This window comes from Scleropages formosus, chromosome 3 (genome assembly GCF_900964775.1).
Source record: "Scleropages formosus chromosome 3, fSclFor1.1, whole genome shotgun sequence".
Lineage (NCBI taxonomy): Eukaryota > Metazoa > Chordata > Actinopteri > Osteoglossiformes > Osteoglossidae > Scleropages > Scleropages formosus.
Window position 1 is genome coordinate 16,034,677 of NC_041808.1, and position 23,056 is coordinate 16,057,732.

The window sequence follows — 23,056 nt, forward strand, 5'->3', positions numbered from 1 at the left end:
AACAGCTGTTTATTTGGGACTGTACTGTATTGTACTGTACTGTGAATTGTAGTAATCTCCTGGTCCTCAAGGAGGCGCTATAAAGTCTTCAATTGGGAAAAAAAAAACATCAATTCCCACAGTGCAAAGCGGCAGACCTCGTGTTTGGTCACCACACAGCATGCCTTCTTAAAAATAGAAGAAATCCTATCGAAATGTATGAGAACAGACGTTTCATCACAAAAATTCAGACAAAAAATTCGAAGAACTAACAAATTACTCGACGCGAAAAATGTTACTGCAATTTAACGCTAATTTTATTTACTATACCCTTCCTTGTCTGTCCCTTTCTAATGTAAATATGAACGTATGCACTAAAAAGAGTCTTTTAAAACAGATTAAATGCATTTCATTAACAGTGATTATTTGTATGCAAAGACAATCACATGATCTTGGGGCCATGGGAAGCGGGCGGATCCTGGTGTCACCGGTGCGTTATCAATAAGTGTCTAGTGCGCAAAATATGTGCTTAAATGTGGCACTGTACCAGGATCATCAAGAAGCTTAGGGAAGAATCGGCATTATAAAAATTAATCCAGTTCATGCTGGATGTACACTTATGACATCTGTCCTTGCTATATTTCGTCGTGCACTTGTGTGTGCACAGACATCTTGATTTTCATTTTTGTGCAAACTAGTGGCTGTGTGTCGCCGGTGGCTGCCGTGTCTCCACTTGGGTGGCGATCGCCGACGCGACGATTTGCGGTGTGCGCGCTCTGTGTATCCGCAATCAGTGTGTCCGTAGTAGGTAAGGAGGCTCAGGCTCGTCGTGCGGTGCGGCGGCCGCGGCTGCCGTGCTTTCCGCAGCCTCAGCCTGTCTCACTTCTACACACCGCCGATAAGCGGCGTTCGTTCGGCGGCAACCGACTCGTCGTAGCACACCGGCGCGGCGTGAACATCCAGGAAAATCCATCTTCTGCGTGTGTGGCGACCCCCATGTGGGTGGTCAGCGTGCCCGAGCATGGAGGCGGTGGACAGGAGCGCGCAGAGCCCGGACACGGTACAGTTCACCGTGGAGAACGTGGAGAAGGTGAGCACTTGCGTTTCATATTGGGGAAGGGGAAGGGTCAAGGAAAGGACTGACACCGGGACACGGCTCAGTCACTCAGTGTCGTAGGATACGGCCGGCGTCGCCCGGCTGTGCGGTTCAGCAGTATCATCATGGACACTGCTGGAACCTCGATCGATGTTTTTATTTCCCTCACCTGTAATTGCGGTACGTGGCCGTGGGCACTCGTTACTGACGTTAGCGACTGTCATGATTGGCAGTCCGAAACGTTACCATAGCGACACAACAAAGACACCCGGTTGCGTCCATTCGTTGTCAGTTACTGAAGTTGATGCTCGGCTGTGTTGTGGCGCAAATCATGTGGTCACGTTCGTGCGCGCGCATCATGCCGCCACCTCCCCGTCTCGTTTCTTCGGTGTGAGCTGAAGAGCTGCTCAAAGCAGCCCATCCATTTGCCCATCTTCTTTAAATTATGGGCTCAGTGGTGGGATGCGGCTGCGCGGGAGTTCTACACATGTCCACTTTTGATGAGGAGGAGAGGAGTGTCCCGTGCTGGTGGTGTTGATGTTGGTGTTGGGCTGCACTGAAGTCCAGCCTCGCAGATCCCTATGGAGGACCACCTGTTCTTCTTCACCTGTTTATTCTCCTGGACTCGTCTCGCACTGTTGTGTATTTGTACTTTATGCAGTCCTGCGTACTGTTCTGTGTTGTACCCTGTCCACGCCGACCACGGTCTCCAGAGGAACGACAAGTTATAGAGGAATGACAATAAAAACCTACTTGATATGACTGGAACGATCCTGGACAAAGCGTTGAAGCGTCGCGGTGTCCAACCTGTCTGTCGGGCATCATCCCGCCTCTCTCTAACCTCTCGCCTTTTTTTTTTGTAACCCATGTAGGATTTAAACTCCACAACGGAGGATGCCATCCCGTTGAGGATGTACCCCATATTACACCGTGTTTTCTCATGTAATCTTTGTAGCACTGCACTCTGACTGGATATGTTGGTGAAAATGGATTAAATGGACAGACTTGCTAGCACTTTCATTTTCATCAAGTGCAGTGAGAAGATTGCCATTCTTGTGGTTGAGTCTGTCTGCATAGCGTTATCTGCTTTGTTGATGATGATCTTCTCTACAAATAGCGGACCTGAGGATTTTGTTAGTGGATTGCATTGGAACGTAGGGTTTGATAAAGGAAAGCTGCTATGACTGGGCAGCATGGTGGCACAGCAAGTAGCGCTGCTGTCTCACAGCACCTGGGTGGTGTTAGAGAACATGGGTTTGATCCCTGCTCAGTCTGTATGGAGTTTGCATGTTCTCCCCGTGTCTGCGTGGGTTTCCTTTGCTCCGGTTTCCTCCCACAGTCCAAAGACATGCTGTTTGGGTCCCCCATAGTGTGTGAGTGTCACAGAGAGAGTGTGTTCTACTGATGTATGGATGAGTGACCCAGTGTAAGTAGTGTATCTAGCAGTGTGAATCACTGCGGTGAATAAGATGTGTGGACTAGTAACATTACATAGTGTTTGTTGTAAGTCACTTTGGAGAAAAGTGTATGCTAAGTGAAAAAATGTAAAATGAAGGCAGGTCCTCCAGAATAATACAGGAAGGATAGTAATGTCTGGGATTTAACAAAGTGCTGCAGATAGCAGGGGAGTTGAGATCAGTTGATGACAGTCTTGAATAAGTTAGTGGTGCAAGTACAACCAAGTCAACTTAACACAGACAGTCTGTTAACAGTTCCCTATTCATTCAGAGCTCTTAAACAATCATAGCTCATAGAAAAGTAATGAAAAGGCCAAGCAGAACAGACAATAAAGCCAGTTACTTATTAATTACAAATTAATAAAATTTCACACACTTTCAGAACCGTTTGTCCCATACGGGGTCGCGGGGAACCGGAGCCTACCCGGCAACACAGGGCGTAAGGTCGGAGGGGGAGGGGACACACCCAGGACGGGACGCCAGTCCCTCGCAAGGCACCCCAAGCAGGACTCGAACCCCAGACCCACTGGAGAGCAGGACCCGGTCCAACCCACTGCGCCACCGCACCCCCCATGAGTAAAATTCAAAAGGCAGTTACAGTAATCAAGTATAAGGTGCTGGTAGCATAATCATTGAAGGGGTGGATTTTGTGAGTGTTGCAGAGGAGGGGAGAGAGGGAGGTCTGGGCCAGTGAAGAACTATGATTATCATAGCTGAGAGTCATCCAGTATCACACCCTGGTTCTGTTCAGGTAGTTCTGGGGATGAATTTGCAAGAGGTATAGGTCATACGAGTTTGAGAAACTGAATTTTAATGGATGATCAGCTATTCAAGAAGACACGTCAGGACGTTTGACATCCGTTTTGAGGTATGAGAATTGAAAAAAAGTTTGAACATTATGTCCAACCACATTTAAGACAATGAGAGTTCCCCGGAAGTGAATGTGAAAGAATAGGAGAGGTTCAAACACTGATGACAGGTGCATTTCAGGAGAACGTAAAGGACCTCTCAGAAAAGTATGACTTTAGCTACAGATGCCAGGATCCTTAAGCATTGACAGAAAGACAGTGGATAAGCAGGTCAAAAGATGTCAAGAAGGATGAGACAGATGCAGCATGTGCTGATGCAAGTGCATTTGTCATGGATAGAAGAGCAGTTTGTATGGAGTGGGCTCCTATGAACATCAAACTAGAGGGGATCCTGAGGGTTATTCACACAGAAAACAAGAGGTTATGACCTATCCATTCCATCATTTTGTATGGTGGGCAGACAGAAAGGACAAGGATTCTGCTCATAAGTATTCGTAGTTGAAAATTATTTCTAAGCAAATAAAAGGGAAAGAGAAGCCTGTGAATAAGGTACAGTATGTCTTAAGACATTCTTTCTACCTCTTCCAAGCTTTTCTAGAGCATAGAGTTCACCATGGACCAGGGCTGTGGAGGATAAGTGGTAGTTGGGTGAGGGACCAGAAGATGATGGGAATCAAGTGCAGAAGGAAGTGATAAAGAATGGACATTGATTGTAGACTCCATAAACACAATAAAGTGATCAGGGGAGGAAAGAGAAGGAAGTAAGAAATGGGCAGAATGATGTTGTATTACCATGAAGGATGACAGAAGTCTTGGAAAGGAAAAGGACGAGTGATTAGAAACTTGTGGAAGTTTGACAGATAAGGGAGGTGGAGACCAGATCATGTGCAAATGTGATCCAGTTGGCATTGTGCTGAGCGAGCTCAATCCTGAGGCAGATGGATAAAAAGAGAATGGGAACAATGAGGAAGAATACAGTGTTGAAGGAAAAAAAAAATAAATCCAGTTCATCTGCAATTACTATGTAATGAACTGGGCCTGGAGAACATTACACCACATGAGGCAGCTACAAACCAGAGTTACTTGAAATTCAAACATAGACAATAGAAGGCCAATATCTCCACCACATCTAGGAGTGTGATGGTGATAAAACATGAACCTAGAACATAAAAGTAGCTGAGTTAAACAGTTTGCTGAAAAGATTTCTGTTTCTATCAGGCCTAAAAAATTAAGGAAAAGGTATGAGGTATAAGCAGTGATGATTCCTTTATTGGAAACCAATTGGCAGTTCAATAATTCACCTGAGGTAGAAGCCTAGAAGAGTAATTACACACACACTTTCAGAACTGCTTGTCCCATACGGGTTGTGGGGAACCAGAGCCAACCCAGTAACACAGGGCATAAGGCCAGAGGGGAAGGGGACACACCCAGGATGGGACACCAGTCCATCACAAGGCACCCCAAGCAGGACTTGAACTCCAGACCCACCGGAGAGCAGGACTGTGGTCCAACCCACTGTACCACCACACCCCAAGAGTAATTATATCAGATTAAACCAACTTTAACCTGTGAACATAATAAGGTAATCAGGATAACAAAGTTACACCAATAGGACAGTAGCAAGAAAATCTAGAAGAGACCATCATTGTTAGTAGGTACTAGAATAACACATGTTCTGATAGACAACATTCTCCAAAACCACAAGTGGTTTCAGTTGATCACACTTTAAAGAGGCTCCATCCAGGAGGGGGAGGAGCTAATCAAGCACACCTGTCGCTCACCTTCAACAAGGGACTTAACGGAGCTGCTTAAGAATACAACGGCTAGCCCCAGAACCTTGTCTGAACTGCAGGTGCACATAAATAAGGTTTCTTTTGACAAGTCCCCATGAAGTTTCCTTGCATTAAGAGAGAGTATGGTTGAGTTTACCACGGTTCAGAGGTCAGCAGTGGGTTATAGATAGTTCTGTGCCTCTGTACTGAACACAACTAGCAGGTTATAGGCATGCCAAATGCCTACAGAGGCTTCTTGATTTACAAATATTCATTTTGCTGATGCTTTTCTCCAAAGTAACTTACAATATTAAGGTTACATTATTTACCCATTTAGACAGCTGGGTAATTTTACTGGCACAATTTTAGGGTAAGTACCTTGCTCACAGGTACTACAGCCAGAGATGGGGATTAAACCTATGACCTTTGGAGCTAAAGGCAGTCACTCAAACCACTATCCTACAAGCTGTCCCTAAGTTGTAATAAAAGATCTATTTGAGACAGTTGGCAACCTTAGTAAAGATGCATAAGCCTCAGCAATTGAAATTTCTTTCCCTGCTGATTTTTGCGCTATAACTGGACTTGTCTAGTCATTTAATTAAAACTATGCATTGTGTGCCCTGCTCCAAACGTGTGGTACAGATACTATTATTATTGACCTTTTTCTATCTTGTGTTTGTCCAAGTAACCCCCAATGTTGTGTTAGTACAGCAAGAATGTATCCACTTACACAGTGGGGTGTTCTGTTTCAAGTCGAGTAAGTACAGTACAGTGCGGTACAGTACCTCACTCAAGGGTAATGCAGGAGGAGTGGGGTTTAAACTGGGGATGTTCAGCGTGCAGGATAACTGCCCCAACCACTACGCTACTTACTGCCTCGGAAAAGAAGGAGGAGAGGTTGGATATCTGTAACTATTAACTGAATAAATGGTGAGGAGGTTGATAAAGTAATGTGTACATGTGTACTGTTGCTAGCGGTTTTCATATTATAGCTATGATTATCTGAAGTGCTCATATTTACGCCAGTTGGTTTTTGCGGGGTGAACGTTAACGGAGAGCAGTGCTGGAAATGTGTTATTGGTAGGGGGATGTGATCTAGTAGCTGCTGGGAGTGCAGGCACGGCTAATAATATCTCCATCACGTGTTGATGACTGGTCGCCGTTGGCAACCTGGTTCCTGTTTTCTCCCCAGCTCTGTGTTGACAGCAGGTGCTGGGTCCCACCTCGCATTCTCATTTCCCAGTTGACCTTCGCTATTGTCACTGTAACTCCCAGACCACCTTTCCCTTTATTTCTACAGTGCCTCTGTTGTCTCCTCAACTTTAACATGGAAAGACCCCAAAGCTTTAGGGCTTAAAGTTCGGTCTTGACGGTGGCAGGACGCCAAAATGTTGAGCTTGGTCATTGCCGTACTGATCTGAAGATGTTCAGTGACAACTCTGATGGTGTAAACATAAACGGCTTGCTTCTTTCATTGAGCAAATCCATATTTATTGATCTACCCCCTGGCTTTAACAAATGTCACAGTGGTTCAAAGTTTTTCCTTTGCTTCAACTTCTATGTATGCATATAGAAAACAATACATTGTTATGCTGCTTACAGGAGGTGTAATTGTTTTTTCTGCAGCCAGTGACAAATGGCGCAAGTAAATGTTTGTGTTGTGAATTCTCTGCATTGCTTGTGTTCCCAGTGTTTCACTGTGCTTCTATTTTTGACCTCAGTAGTATTTGCAGAATGACACTACAGTTCATTGAACCAGTAATGCATTGTGTTATAGGTATAAAACTTACAATTCATTCAGTTGTCCAGTGTGGTCATCATGGTCCATAGCCAGGTAACACAGAGTGAGGGAGGGTACACTTTGGACTGGATGGCAATCATACCCATGCACCATCTAAGGGCAATTTTGAGTCACCACTTCACGAAGTCTAAAGCCTTTGAACGGTGGGAGAAAACCAGAGCACCTGGAGCAAGCAAAAGTGAACATGGGGAAAAGGTGAAAATCCCACACAAAATGAGGCTGATTCAAACCCACAGCCCATGATCTGTAAGGCACCGGTACGGTCTGCTGTGACATCTCACCGGCTTCTTGTAACGATGAATAATAATGAGTCCGTTGTCCTTCCAGGCTCTCCACCAGCTGTACTATGACCCTGACATTGAGAACAAGAATGTGGCTCAGAAGTGGCTCATGCAGGCCCAAGTGTCCCCACAGGCCTGGCAGTTCTGCTGGGCTCTGCTCAGCCCAGAGAAGGTGGGTAACAAGTATGGAATGCACATAATCTGTACTTGTCATGTACTCTATAAATACCATTTTCTTTCAGTTGCTACACACCGTTATAAGTTAAAAGGTGGAACAAATTAAAAGGATTGAAATGCTTTTACGTATAGAGAATTGATCTGTCATCCTGTATCACTTTGTACTGTGCACTTCCTTCATATTGTCATTGAAAAATATTAGGCTGATGAATATCAGTACTGATTTTGGCCACTGCCTCTGTATGCTGGGTTTTCTTTGAAGCCTGTAACTTGGCTGACATGCATAGCATGACTTATTATTTACACTGTATTATAATTCTTTTTACATCGCACATCCTTGGTTAAGGAAGACATATATCTGCAAGTTTTACCGCATTTCTCAAATTCCGTCTAATGTGACTGAAAACTCATCAAGTCCTAAGACGAGGTTTCATCTGTTTCAGTCGTGCAGTCCGTATGCTAACCCTAAACATGCTTGTTCTCTCTTCATCCTGTTGGTGCAGGTCCCTGAGATCCAGTACTTTGGGGCCAGTGCTCTTCACACCAAGATCTCGCGCTACTGGGGGGACATCCCCGCCGAACAGTATGACTCGCTGAAGACACAGCTCTTTGCTCAAATAGCGCATTTTGCATCTGGCTCCAAGATGGTCCTGACACGGCTGTGCGTGGCCCTGGCCTCGCTCGCCCTGAACGTGATGCCGGATCTGTGGCCGGGCGCTGTGGCTGAGATGGTGCGCGCCTTCCAGGAGGAGGGGGTCGGGGCGGACGGGCGTGCCCGCTGCCTGGCCCTGTTGGAGCTGCTCACCGTGTTGCCCGAGGAGTTCCAGACCAGTCGTCTCCCGCAGGCCCGCAAGGGCAGGGTCCGTGAAGCCCTGGCTGCCGAGTGGGCCTCCGTCTGCCCCCTGCTTCGGCAGCTACTGCGGCAGCCCGAGTCTCCAGGGACCGTGAAGGCCCGTGTCCTCAAATGCCTGTCCAGCTGGGTGCTGTTGGATGTGCCGTTGAGCGAGAGCGAGGCTCTAGTGGAGGACTGCTTCGCTGTGCTGACTGATCCGGAACTCTTTGACGCAGCTGTGGAAGCCATAGTCAATGCCATCTCTCACCCTGATGCCCAGAGGTGAGGACTACAGTCACACGGTGCAGTCTGTTCCAATGGATCACTAACTCTTTGTTCTTCTGACCATTCATGATTCTATAGATTTTTAGATGGGTCATTTGTGGCAGAATTTTTTTTCCCTTCTCTTCCTTCCCATTAAAGCACATTTCTATGCTTAATATATTTAGTTAATTAATTGGGATAATCTTATCTCTTGTGCTTGGGCTCTTAAAGTGCATATAATCGTTTTCAAATATTGGAAAATGCACTTAGCACAAAGTATTCCGTCGGACCCTTGTTTTGTACGGCACTGGGATGGTAGCGTTTGCCTCAATATTTGTTTGAAACAAAAAAATAACAGTGGTCCCATGAAGCATTGAGACATATCTAGGGTTTGAATCCCAAGTGGGACTCAGGTGGCTAAAACAGGAATTATTTCACTTGCTGCTGTGTGTTGGTATGAAATCCAGGCATGTGAGTTCACTGCTGAAGCTAGTACCCCAGGTGCTGCAGCGGCAGGACCAGCTGCGGGAAGCAGTCCAGAGCGGAGACATGGAGACCTCGCATGGGATCTGTCGCATTGCGGTGGCCCTGGGGGAGAACCACTCCAGGTAACCTGTAGCAGACACGCTGCCCGCTCTCTCCTGCGCGTAGTGTGGACACTGAATTACGGAGCCAGTGAAATTCTACTGATATTTGTGTGCGCCAAGTGGTCAGGGTCTGTCTGCTGCACAAACTGTGTTGCAGGGTTCTGCTAGATCAGGTGGAGAACTGGCACAGCTTTCTGGCACTGGTGAATATGATCATGTTCTGCACTGGCATACCTGGGCACTACCCTGTCAACGAGACCACCAGCTCCCTCACGCTCACCTTCTGGTACACTCTACAGGTAGGCTTCCTTCAGGAGGTTTACCGGGTTTCTCTGGCCAAGTAAAAAAAAGGGCACTCGGTGTTCTAGAAGTACCGTTAATGAACAATGAAGTGTGAAACCCAGAGCAACCTGGAAGGCATCTAGTCGAGGTTTAGCATTCTAGATGGATGACGTAAGTCATGTTGTGTCTCTTTTGCTTCCAAATTCAGAAAAAAAGTGAGATGAAGAATAAACTTCAATATATGGGACATTGTATTTATGTTACAGAATAGGTCAATTTACATTTATTCATTTAGCAGATGCTTTTCTCCAAAGCGACTTCCAATGAACTCCATGTAGTGTTATCAGTCCACACACCTTATTCACCAAGGTGACTTACACTGCTAGATACACTACTTACAGTGAGTCACTCATCCACATACTAGTGAAGTACACTTTCCGTCTGTCACTCACACACACTGTCCAAAACCACCTATCCCGAGCAGGATCCTAGCAAACCAGAGCCTAACCCAGCAACACGGGGCGCAATGCTGGAGGGGGAGGGGACACACCCAAGACGGGACGCCAGTCCGTCGCAAGGCACCCCAAGCAGGGCTCAAACCCCAGACCCACCAGAGAGCAGGACCCGGCCAAGCCCGTCATGCCACCACACCCCCCTCTCACACACACACTACAGGTGATTTTAGAGTCACCAATCCACTTGAACTATGGATGGAAACTGATGCAGACACGGGGAGAACGTGCAGACTCCACATAGATTGAGTGGGGAATCGAACCCTCTTTCTTTCGCACCACCCTGGCTCTGTAAGACAGCAGCGCTACTCGCTGAGCCCCCATGCTGCCCGTGGTCCTCGTGATTGTGAGCTCTGTCTGTGTGTGTCGGTGTCTCTGAGTGGCTTCTGTGGCTCAGTGTATATCAGAATGCGAGCAGAGGTAGATATCTGGAGTGGCAGCTTGTCTGCTGCTGAAGGTTTAAAAATAGTCTGACCTTTAGAGGAGCAAAAGAACGTCAGAATGCTGTTCGACTGTGGGCTTCATTGTATTTACTCCCAGCTTATGTTCATGCATCTGTAGGCAGGTCTTAGAATTTTTTTTCTGTTTCGTGCTGCTTATGTTTGCATGACTGTCTTGATTCTTCGAGTGAGTGATTGTGTGTGTGTGTGTGTGTGTGTCTGTGCTTGTGTGTGAATTTCTCTAAGCATGCTCCCATACGTCTTCAGCAGTTCCCGGAGCCTGTCCGTGTGAAACTACGTTAGTTAATTTCTAGGTTTTGCACGTTTTGGCTTTGGGAACAGTTCATGCTGTGGGGCTTCCCTGAAGCCCCTTAGGTCTGCAAATGTGAATCACTTCTTCCAGAAAGTGGCGGTGCTGTAGCCAGTACACCCTCCATCGAGTCCTCCTCACTGATTGTTGGTCTGTGACACCCGTACATCACTGCCTATATGATTATCCCCCTTGACACACAGCTCCCACTCAGTGCAGTATAATATTCAGCATAATATATAGTGTAATATATGTTTATCTTGTTCACCATTTTGAAAGACGAACCTTGCTAATTCCGCCAGATGTATATGTAATGTTGTTAAAAGGTATTTATGTATGTCATAAAGTGCAGCGATAAACAAACTTCAGGATATTTTGAGACTGTGCAACAAAGTGGTCTCTGCATAGTTGAGTCTCTGTCCAAATGGTTTTGGAATTTACTGTGCATGTTTAAATGTGCTTTTGCAGTCCGGCATGAATACTTAACCGTGCCGTCGGCACAAAGTTGTACGTACCGTTTCATGAATACAATTTCTTGTGTGCTTGGGAAGCTGGGTAACAAATGCGCCTGACATCAGTTTTCCACATGGCTTTGAAGAGTTTGGTGTCTGGGAAAGTATGGGGGAAGATGGAGGTTAGACATGATGGATGGGCTGTTAAGAGAAAACATGTCCTAACTGCTGTGTTAAAGGCATTTGTCATGACTAACAGCCCAAGATCACGGTTCACGGTGCAGGGAGCACAAGCAGTGGATAGACTGGCAGGAAAGAATTGCAGTGAGCCCTCGTCCACACTGTGGAAGGTGCAACTTGTTGGTGTTTGGGCGTCGAATTGCTGAGGAACTGCTTCTGTGAACACGCATATCGGATGTGTTCAGCTGGACTTGGCTTCATCCACTCGACTCCAGCCGTCTCCGCCCTGTCATTACGCAGGTCTTGACATGTTCTACCTGGCTCTTGTTTCAGGATGACATCATGTCTTTTGACATGGAGAAGCAGGCGGCGTATCTTCAGGTCTACAGGCCTGTCTACTTCCAGCTAGTGGACGTACTGCTGCATAAAGCCCAGTTCCCCACTGAAGAGGAGTACGTCTCCTGGTCCTCTGATGAAAAAGAGCAGTTCAGGATTTACAGGTGGGTTAAAGGCTTTCTGAGGGACAGGGACACATCATACAGGGAATGGGCCTGTGAGAAGGATCTGATCCTGGCATTTCCACCCAGATGTTAATTCCTGCCTTACATAATATGTCGGTTTTAATTTCTTTACATTTTCTTGCAGGGTGGACATCTCTGACACCCTAATGTACGTGTATGAGATGCTCGGGGCTGAACTCCTCAGCAGCCTCTACGACAAGCTGGGGAGGGTATTGACCAACGCAGAACAGCCAACGCCCTGGCAGGTCAGTCACATGCTAGAATGACTTGATGAAGGTTTGTAAGGGAATTTGTAGACAGAAATGTCCCTCAGAAGCAACCCTCATTTTTTTTTCTTTCTAAGCTATTCACATCTATTTCGTCATCTTTTGCTAAGAAGCTCAGTGGTTGCAGTTATGGTTCAGATCCCAGTAGGAGAACATTTTGAATGCTTTAGATTTTTTTTTTTAACATAGTTTCTATCTTGAATCGCTACAATGGTTAAAGAGTGTCAGTCTGGAAGAAAACAAATGATCGTGAAATAATAGGTGGAAAGTAACAAACTAACTGTACTTTAAAATCACGTGTCTGCATCCAGGTCTCTCTTTCTGGTAATGTAATGCACGCATTGTATTTTCTATGAGATGTATGTCGCTTTGGAGAAAAGCATTCGCTAAATGAATAAATGTAAATGTAATTAATAAAAAGAACACTGTGTCCCTGACTACGCAGCACACGGAAGCCTTACTGTACGGGTTGCAGTCCATTGCTGAGACAATTGATGTCAGTTACTCTGATGTCATCCCCGGACTCATCGGCTTCATTCCCCGAATTAATGTCAACAACGTTCAGCTTGCGGACACTGTCATGTTCACTATAGGTACAGAATGTTATCCCGCAGTGTCACTTTGTGTCATCCTTGTATTAAAGTGCCTTCTGATGATGATTACGGTCTCTCTGGATCTCCCCCCATTAGGTGCTCTGGCAGAGTGGTTGTCTGACCACCCTGTCATGCTGAGTAGTGTCCTTCCCATGGTCCTTCAGGCCCTGGGGAACCCTGACCTTTCTGTGTCCAGCGTGTCCACGCTGAAGAAGATCTGCAGGGAGTGCAAATACGACCTGATCCCTTATGCTGCCAACATAGTTGCCGTCTCACAGGTCAGGTGGCTCCTCATGGGCAACAGGCTTGTTCTCCTTAAAGGTCCTGCATAATGATCATGTGTCCTTTCCATGATTGAGCCATGTATAATAACTTGAATAGTGATTTTTTTTTTTTCATACCAAAAATATCTATAAGTTGAGAAATGAAGGTTTTTGGACACTTCCAGTCATTGTTTATTGTATGTTCTTATGGTGAGTCTATGAAATTGGAGGTGACTGCTTAGAAGTTAATGACTAATTAATATTCTGATGTATATTATTCAGTGGCGCAGTGGGTTGGACCGCAGTCCTGCTCTCCGGTGGGTCTGGGGTTCAAGTCCCGCTTGGGGTGCCTTGCGGCGGACTGGCGTCCCGTCCTGGGTGTGTCCCCTTCCCCCTCCGGCCTTACGCCCTGTGTTGCCGGGTAGGCTCCGGTTCCCTGTGACCCCGTAAGGGACAAGCGGTTCTGAAAATGTGTGTGTGTGTGTGTGTGTGTGTGTATATTATTCAATATTAACAATTCCCATTAATATTGAAATTCTTATTTTGTGATGTTTTTCTGATGTCACAAACTACATCTTAAGAGCTCAAAACAGTACATGAAAATGGGCCCAAATTCTAAAGAAAATGTTTCTAAGATAAAATTTTCATCCAGTGAAGTTTTAAGATGGAGATGAAAACCGTTAAGATGCGTCTTTGTGCTCTTTTAAATATGTGATCTTTCCAGTTTGCAGTCTTTTTTTGATTGTTACTCGCGTAATTCACATATGTTGTGGTGTTTGATTTCTTCCACGTGTATTTTTTGTGTTGTAGCACATTTTTAATGACTCTCGCTTTTATTAGACTGATTTTGAGTATGTTTTTCTCTTTACTGTCTGTTTTCTGCTCTGTCCGCAGGAAGTTCTCATGAAACAAATCCACAAGGTTAGCAGATGGTCTTTCGTCTACCATCCGAGTTACTCATGTGCTGTGTAGCTCAGTGTGGGTCTGCTGGTCCCTGTTGGACATACGCTGTAGTTCACTGTAGTCCCTGTGTGTCTGTACAGAGCAGCCAGTGCATGTGGCTGATGCAGGCCCTCGGCTTCTTGCTCTCAGCCCTGCCTGTGGAGGAGATCCTGCAGAACCTGCACTCGCTCATCACTCCCTACATCCAGCAGCTCGAGAAGCTGGCAGATGAGACGGTGAGCATAGCAGAGGGTGCCAGTGTGCCAGTGTGCCTCTAGCCTCCTGACAGTACTCCAGTGGAGATGGAACCCAGTACTGGCTGTTTAAACCGTTCTCATAAGAAACGGCACATATTTTAAAAAGGAACATATTGTGTATATGGCTTAAAGACACAGATCTCTAATACGTAAGGTTTGCACTTTAAGAGGAGATCCTGTAGTTATGTGCATCAATATTGCACTTCGGCTGATGTACTGAAACAACCAGCCATATGAAAAAGCAGAATCTAAATGGCTTTGAACACAAATTGCTGACAAGGCAACTGAAAAATACTACTATATCTTCTAATAGCACACATAATAATTGTAACTGTGAAGCCAACCACTTTAGGACCCATTCCTGACATTTTTAATCTTATATTGTGTGTGTGTGTGTGTGTGTGTGTGTGTGTGTGTGTGTATATATATATATATATATATATATATATATATATACACACAATTCCTCTCTTTTTCCAGCCCAACCCTTCCAATAAAGTGGCCATTATCCATATTCTTGGCCTTCTCTCAAACTTATTTACCACACTGGACATCAGCAAAAAGGAGGAACAGTCGGAGGAAGGTGTGCCTCCAGTCAAAACAAGTCCGTCACAACTGGGTCCTAACCCCGTGAGTGCATATGACATTCTCTTCACTCCTTTTGTGGTAAACTGCAAGATATTTCAATTTGAGGCTTTTGGTTTTGAAGGTATTTTGAGTTTATAGGTGTCGTCATGGAGTTTTAATTGAGGAACAAATGGCCAATACCAGATAATGGCTGGAACCATCTTATCAAAAAAATCAGTAAATGTAGAATAATGGAAATAATACTTGGGTTTTGTCCTTCATTCTTTGCGGTGTTTTTGTTTCATATATCACTTTGTTTCAGGTAGTTGTAGTCTTGCAGCAGGTCTTTGCTCTGATCCATACAATTCTCAGCAAGTGGCTGAATGACTCACAGGTGGTAGAGGTGAGTGGATGAAGAAGTTGTCCTGGCACTTTTACCATTTTGACATCTGACCTTCACTTGACCTTTGCACTCTACTGCTTTGTACCTTTTAGGCTGTTTGTGCCATCTTTGAGAAGTCGGTGAAGACCCTCCTCAGTGATTTCGCTCCCATGGTGTCCCAACTCAGCGAGATGCTAGGCCGGATGTACAGTACTGTCCCACAGGCCTCAGCTCTGGAACTTACTCGTCTGGTGTGTCTAAAATGGTTCCTTACCCTGACTCCTCAAGACAGAGTCCATTTCTATTAATATAAACGCAACGGTACAATGAATGTGGTGATAGTGTCGTTAATATGTGGCGTGTCATCTAACAGAGGCGGAAACATTTTTGTGCGTGTAGTGATACTTGTGATTCTTATTTCCTGAGATTGTCTTTTTGTGTGTTCCTCTCTTTTCTTTTAGATGGTTCATATATTTGCTAGTGAGCCTGAGCACTTCCCCCCCATCAAGACCCTTTTTGAACTGGTCACATCTGTTACCCTTTCCATCTTCCAACAAGGTACAGAAGCCTAGCAAAAGGCTGGTGTACAGATCAATGGTATACCTATCTGCATCCAGAAGTGTCCCAGAAGACACTTGAGAAATGGTCAAAGCTACTGCATAAAGTACACTGGGTCCTTGCGTTACATGCACTTGAGTTGCCACATTTCAAAGATACAAACATTTTTGAGTCCTTTTTTGTCCATTTCCAAAAGTGACTGAGCGAATGTCACCTGCGTTTCTGCAACCAGCCACTAGTTGGCAGTAAAGGACACTCATGTAGCGTGTCAGTGTGGGATCAGATTAATTTTCTGAACCTTTTTTCCATTTTATGTCTGGTGTTCTTGAGTGCTGGGGATCAGTAGATGATAATGATGAATGTTGCACATGTTTATAAAAGAATTCAGTCAACTGTCAACATTATGTATGAACTTGAGGAAAGAATACTTTTTGTTTCAAGACATTTGAAATTAGTTTTAATTTTAATGTAGCCTGAAAGTTTGGCTCTGGGACACAATGAATCTGCATAGGATGAGTAGTTGATGAAAATGGAATATATAATGTAAATAAAAGTACATTTTTAATTCATTATAGGTTTATCTGAGGTTTTTACAGAACCCAGCCCATGAATAAATTGAGGGACGTCTATAAAGCTTTTGAGATGTGATGTAATTTTTTTTCTAAATCAAACCATTACAAGAGTTGTAAGCAGACTTTTGCCCCAGTTGGGTTTTTAACCTGAGGACCCAGTGTACTAAGTAGAAGTACACTGCACCACTACTCCTAAATTATTGTCCTAGTAAAACATTTAGCTGTGTCAGACATTTGTTTAGGAGTCTCTGGGAATGTTTTTCTGGAACAGTATGAATTTGCTTCTTATTTGGGCTCCTTCAAAGCTGAAATGGCCATTGAGACAAGTGGATTGGTCCATGAGTTATTTCTGAACAGATTTCTTGCATAGAGTGTTGCCTGAAAAGATCTCAGCAGGGCTGTGTTTTAAAAGCACTGGAAGAAGACAACATTACTGGTGTTAATGTGAGTGGGTTTGGGTGGTGGAATTTTCTACATATGACACATTTAGTAGGAGCCTTTGGGGTTTCCTCACCAAACCCACGTGTATTTTTTTGCTTTTCATTTCCCCACATAACCTCCTTGTTTTCCTTCAAGTGGATGCATATCTTTGTGCTTTCTTTCATTTTCTGAGATTTACAAAGCATTGCATTCATGTTTTATACATAGTTGTTTCAGTTGTCTTTTTTCCTCCCATGTGACTGAGTTGCTGCTTGTGTACTGTTGTTATTATTTTTATAAGTTACATCTTTATGTTTTAGGGCCCAGGGATCATCCTGATATTGTTGATTCATTTATGCAGCTCCAAGCTCAGGTGTGTTTTTATTTTCTTATTTCATTCACTCAAGTTTCTCTCTTGCTGTCTCTTTCTTGCTTCCTGCTGGGGCGCATCCAGTGACTCTTGTAGGGACAGAACCTTGGGTCTGGTGGTGAGACTTTATCAGGCTAGAAGTACCGTGACCTGCATTTAGAGTCTTTGTCTTGAGCTGATTTATCCCCCCCCCCACACACACACACACACACACACAGACAGTCTGACAGTGTGTAGTGCATTAGTGAGATGCCCATAAAGTAAGACTTACCACAATGGTCTGAGTAACTGAAATGAAGAAATCTTAATGCTATTCTTAATTGTTTTAGTCTTTGGTGTCTGTGCTCCGTTTTCATAGGTGCTGGAGATAAAATCCAGACTCCTGAGTATTTCTATTCTCTCACTTAACACTACAGAATACAAGAAACGGTCTAAATGCCGTATGTATTTAGTTTTTAAGAAGGATTTCTTTGATATTGGATAGAATCCATTTTAATCCATTTAGTGTGTATATGATTGTTTGAAATAAGGGAACATTGTAAGGAAAGAGTGGCATTAGTGCGTGCACTTGGTCATCTAAAAATTCGTTAATAGTTGGAACCATGTAGATGAATTATCATCATTATTGATCCACCAATATGTTTAAAAGTTGACTACAGACAATGTGGTTAAAGGGTACTTTTTGGCTTTCTCAAAATTACAGCTGCCTTGTGAGTGTCCATCCATCTCTTTTCCACATTGACTGGTAACAACTGTGTTTTTAGTGCAGTTTTGTCTTGTTTGGAATATACTAATTTGCTTCTTTATTTCTTTTTTCTTGTATTCCCCTTGCCTCATTGATTACTGCTATAGTTTTTTGTAACTGAACCTGCATTTCAGGCACTTGATATCGGCCTCTTTTTTCCCCATTAGAATCTCACATATACTGAAGTCATCTTTTGGTTATTGGTGTTCTGTGTAAAGCAGTTCTCCTCTGTAGGTGCATTTATATTTGTGCCTTAGCTATTATCCTTTTTTTAGTGCCATGTGGAATAATTTGTGTGTGTATGTGTTGGGCAAACTTCTGCCTTGTGTGTGGAACCAAGTTTGCAATCTGTTCTGTGGACATTTCTCCAAAACTTCCTCAGCTTCCACATTTTGCATAATTTGTCACAGAAATAAAAAGCTGTGCTTCAAAAATAATGATTAAAGTTAAGGTAACGTATAGAGGTCTTCCGAAGCAAACGCAGTCCTAGTTGCACCCTTCATTATAAAGTAACTAACTATTCACCAGTAGTAGGCAATATTATATGAGTATAAGCACTGTTTTTAAAAGTAATTGTCTTCTGGAAATAACCTAAAGGTTGGTAGACAGCTAAGAGATGAAGAGCACAATATGAAGTTTCTGGAAATCAGGACTTCTCTGACACTGACCATGCAGTTGCCATTGAGATGGATGTGCAGAAACCATCCCGGTGACCCTAGCTTGATTTGGCGTCGTTCTTTGCCCTCGACGTATGAGCCTTAAACGCACATGGAAATGAATGAATGAGTGTGCTTTGGTGTGTCCTGGGTCTGACAGGTTACCTGTTGTGCCTTTCTTTGCTTCATTGGAGCATTAGTTGTATCTATCTCTCCGCATTACTGCGTAGTTGTTTCACTTGCATGTTCAGTCCAAACAAAAATATGAAGTTATTGGAAATTTTTATGAGATACTCAGATGTCATTGATGTCAGGCTATCAAGCTACTTCTTTATGATCTATGTATTTTTAGAGTGTTGTCTGATTTTTGTAGTTTCCTTTGGAAGCTCCCGATAAAGGTAGAGGTTCGCGTGTTTCGGGGCTCGCGGCTTTGCCAGAGGTTCTGAACGAGTCAGGTGGTTTTCATTCAGTGCTTCTCTCCGTTTTGTAGGCCCTCAAACGGAAACCTGATTTGTTTTTGTCTGAAAACCTTGACGTGAAAGCTGTATATCACTGTGGTAAGAGTCGATCTGTCTAGTATCACTCATCCTGCAATTCCATTCAGGAGTGGTATATAACCTGAAGTGGGGCTATATATGTTTAGTTTCAGCATGGATAATTGTTTTGTATAATAGGCCCTATGTATCTATTTTTAAAATATAAATATATTTAAAATTCTGCTGTACAATCAGCCTGTTAGGGAAATCAGTAAAATATAAAAAAAATAATAAACAAGATGCTATATGACTTTGATGTAAAAGTTTTCTGGAATGTTAACAGCATGCTTATACTGTATTTACATTACGTTTACATACATTTACATTTAAATTTATTTATTTAGCAGACGCTTTTCTCCAAAGCGACTTCCATTGAACTCTATGTAGTGTTATGAGCCCACACACCTTATTCACCAAGGTACATTTACATCATTTACATGTGCTAAGTGAATAAATGTTAATGCTTATATTTGAGCAGACTGTTTCACATTCTTTTATTTCTTTGTGTCAAAGAAAATTGCTGTACTGCACACAACTATGGTATGTAAAGGTATGACCGGGGTAAAATCTTGTTTCAGGACTGATATCACTGGAATTTCCAGAGTCCCCGACTGTCAAGTCCACCTGTCTGTTTTATGTAAGTAAACTTGGGTGTGTCGTCGTGATACGCTGAAGGTGATGTTTTCTGCTCTTTTTCCAAGAACTCTTCTGTGCTCCCAATAGGCAGAGCTACTCCCACATTGTGGAGATGTCCCAGCTGTGGGCCAGGTGGTGCAGGAGGATGGCAAGCTGCTTCTGAAGGCTGTGCTTAAGGTGAGGCTCACCTGGCATCTCCTGCGTCTGTGCTTGCTGATATTAATGGTCTGTTGTGATTTTTGTTTTTTCCCTCCAGGCTATTGGGGGGCAGTCACCACGCAGTCTGATGGAACAGTTTGCAGAAGTGCTTTTCTGTCTGAACAAGCACTGTCCTACCTTGCTGGCAATGTGGCTGAAAGAGGCCCTGCAGCCCCCAGATTTTCCATCCCCCCATGTATCTGCAGAGCAGAAGGACAATTTCGCTGAGCAGATACTCAGGTACCGACTGAACAATAGTGCTGGGATCCTTAGTGTACGCATACTCCCATATATACCTGTATGTACCCCTCCTCTCCTCAGTTTCCACCACAGTGAATAGAACTATGAGGTTACAGTGAAATTATTATGTATTACCAGATAACTGAATAAAAAAATAGAACCTAAATTAGCATTTTCAGGTTCCAGGTGCATAGTTTTACCAAGAATGACTTGCCTAGCACAATTTCTCACACATACACATAGGCTGAAACCGTGTGTCCCAAGTGGGGACGCGGTAAACTGGAGCCTAACCCGGTAACACAGGGCGCAAGGCTGGAGGGGGAGGGGGGACACCCATGACAGGACACCAGTCCGTCACAAGGCACCCCAAGCGGGACTCGAACCCAGACCCTTCAGAGAGCAGGACTTGACCAAACCCACCGCACCCCCCCAGCACAATTTATAGTCACATGGCTGGATAGCTTTTAAACAGAATAGCCATTTGTCATAGTATATGCGCTAAGGAACAAGTACTTTAACTATTATAGCAGCTATGCTGCCTTTTGCTCATGTCTAATAAAATGCATCAAGCCGTGTGCCATTGTTGGACTAACTTCATTTGGTGACGCACCCCTTCTCTCCCTCCCAGGGAGCATGTGAACAAACGAAGAGTGAAGGAGATTGTGAAGGAGTTCACCTTGGTGTGTCGTGGGCTGCATGGTACAGAGTACGCTGCAGGCTACTGAAGGTGCGCTTGTTACATAAATGGGCTCGTTCAGTCGGCCCGCGCCGGGAGCTCAGCAGAAGAGAATTACCCTTTTTCTGCTCTACCTGCTCTTTGGAGGTTTTACGTTTTGCAGAAGACTCAGTCATTGTCCAGATTTAAATTCAACCAGCATGTCTACTGCCTGCTTGAATACCTTCCTTAAAGTCCAGTGTTTTTAAGGACTCTGCCTGGCTTTTGGGCTATGCAGCATGTGTATTGCATCCACTTTGTGAACACTGCTAGTCATCTTTTGTATTTTTGGACAGTCAGGCTGTGAATATTCACATGCAGGGTTTGTCCAACTTATTCCCATTATGAAAAGGTAAAAAGCTGGACAAAAACTCAAGTTTTTGTGACCGGTGTGGTCAACATTGGAACGGCTGAAGTCTCTAAAAGAACCCACACGGACTGAGGGTTTTTTTTTTTTTTTTTAACCCCCACAGTGTGTGTAAGGCAGATGTGTTATGTCATCCCATCTACCCAGAACTTCGCTCCCACTTTTTACTGCACCAAATGGGTCGGTTTCAAGACTCCTGATCAAATAGCTTTAAAGTTAAGGAGTAAGAGGGAACGGAATTGAAACACTAAGTGTGAAGACCTACATGTAGAAAATGTAGATTTTTATTTGCTGTTTGTTTGTCTCCCACCGTATTCTCCATTATTTCATAGATATTTAGCTGTTCTTAACTAATAGTCATAGCTGGGTCATGCCTGGCCACAGATGATTTGTATACTTGGTTTTGCACATTGTGCAGTCAGTCAAATCTCTCTGCGTTGTCTGCTTCTAAAAGCACTTTATCGCCACGTTTTTCCTGCAGAAACTCCTCAGATGTGTCTCTGTACAGCAATGCAAAAGGAACTCGGTGTTTCCTGAAGTCCTAGAATATTTTACCCCAAGTGTGTGCTGTGTGTACTAGTGGTGTGCTTGCGTTCTTGAAGAGCAAGTCTTCAACACATTTTCAGAGTTAAAAAGCCTGTTGGACTTTTGTTAGAATGAAAACGCACTAGAATTAGTTAGTGTTGAGCTGATGGACTTGCGGTAAAAGAGCAAAAAGAATTTCTGATTCATGCTTGTTTGAGATCCAATTTAATGCATTCTTTTCGGTTTCAGCAGGGACACAACCTTAATTTCTTAATACACATATACCTGGGTGCTTATTTTTACTTAGTCATGTAAAACTAATGATCTAAAACTTTCTGTATTATTTCTACTAAAAAGTATTGCATAGTTGTGACCCACTTTTGTTTTGCTGTTAATAAAAAATATTGCCTAGTGACCCATATGTTTAGCTGGAAATTGGTTTTTTTGCCAAAAAGATCTGCTTTGCTGTGCAAGTCTCAAAAAAAAAAAAAAAAACAAGGTATTTAAACACTGCGGCCTTCACCCATTTTGAAAAATATATGTCAATTGCTGTTGTCTGTAAATGGTACACTAGCAAGCAGCTGTTGGTACTCTGGTGCATAAATGTATTGCATACAACAAAGTCAGCTTTTTGCCGTACATTTTTCTGTATTTTTTCTTTGCAGTTCCACTCTTGAGCCCTGGGAACTGTACTGTAAATGCACCTAATGTTATCTTGCATTTGTTGTATCTCTTGAAAGTTTGATTTTGAATTGTGATTTTCCTTACAGCAACTGATGTAAACAGGACAGCATAGTTATGCATGGGGTAGTTCTAGCTCCCCACAGCTCCTGGTCTGTGCAGTTGGAAATGAGTTCGGATCCAGCTCAGTCTGTGTCAAGTTTGCAGGTTCTCCCTGTGCTGTGGTGGGTTTTAAAAAATGTGTTTTAGGTGAATTGGTGATTCTAAGTAGCCCATAGCATGTCCAGTTGTCCTGCAACGCACTCATGCCATGGTGTACCCTGCTTCTTGCCCTGCGTTACTTGGATAGGCTCTGAATCACTGCAACCCAGCACTGGGTAGGTGGTTATTGATGATGGACTGATGTAAATGAGGGTACACAGAATTCTGGTCTAGTCAGCAAAACAGTGTAGGTGGGAGGACCCACTCAGGCCTTGCTCAAGCAGCGCTCTGAGCTCAGTTTTCTTCCTTTTCCAGCTCAGAATGATTTCTAGAAGTCTTAGGAAAGTATGCAACAATTGTTGGAGGTGTTTATTTCTAAAAATGATCTCAGATGTCATGGGAAACATCTGTACTTCAAAAGCTGAAAGTTGTACACACGTGCCACAACTTAAGCTGTACTGTTGCTTGAAAAACACCAAGCAGCACAGAGGAGTTTGGCAACACATTTCCTTACATGAAATTTCTGAGTCTTAACACCTCAAACATATATTTACAAAATAAAAAATAGTTATTTGACATTAAACTATCCTTTTTGTCATGAGTTTAATGTTGAC

The 23,056-nt window shown here is 43.8% G+C and overlaps 1 protein-coding gene across 2 annotated transcripts; it reads left to right on the forward strand.

Moving 5' to 3' along the window:
• The first annotated feature begins 448 nt into the window (after positions 1–448).
• On the forward strand, positions 449–23,054 carry LOC108935135 (importin-13-like). 2 transcript variants are annotated; one of them, XM_029249971.1, is made up of 21 exons: positions 449–1,069; positions 7,242–7,367; positions 7,876–8,486; positions 8,936–9,076; positions 9,213–9,354; positions 11,565–11,731; positions 11,877–11,997; positions 12,464–12,611; positions 12,708–12,889; positions 13,769–13,795; positions 13,918–14,052; positions 14,554–14,703; positions 14,963–15,043; positions 15,136–15,273; positions 15,484–15,580; positions 16,893–16,945; positions 18,834–18,900; positions 19,458–19,516; positions 19,603–19,692; positions 19,772–19,953; positions 20,582–23,054. In XM_029249971.1, exons 1-21 carry the CDS (start codon positions 1,001–1,003, stop codon positions 20,676–20,678), a joined length of 2,883 nt encoding a protein of 960 aa, XP_029105804.1. In that variant the 5' UTR covers positions 449–1,000; the 3' UTR covers positions 20,679–23,054. The 2 variants fall into 2 exon arrangements, with proteins under 2 accessions (XP_029105804.1, XP_029105805.1); XM_029249972.1 differs by lacking the exons at positions 16,893–16,945; positions 19,603–19,692; positions 19,772–19,953; positions 20,582–23,054 and having other exon boundaries at positions 19,458–19,514.
• Positions 23,055–23,056: the final 2 nt, after the last annotated feature.

Excerpts from the sequence above, each read along its gene's own strand:
- LOC108935135 (XM_029249971.1), top strand. The coding sequence starts at position 1,001 with ATGGAGGCGGTGGACAGGAGCGCGCAGAGCCCGGACACGGTACAGTTC. Across the intron at positions 12,890-13,768 it reads ACATAGTTGCCGTCTCACAG|GAAGTTCTCATGAAACAAAT; the intron begins GTCAGGTGGCTC and ends CTCTGTCCGCAG. Across the intron at positions 14,053-14,553 it reads AGAAGCTGGCAGATGAGACG|CCCAACCCTTCCAATAAAGT; the intron begins GTGAGCATAGCA and ends CTCTTTTTCCAG.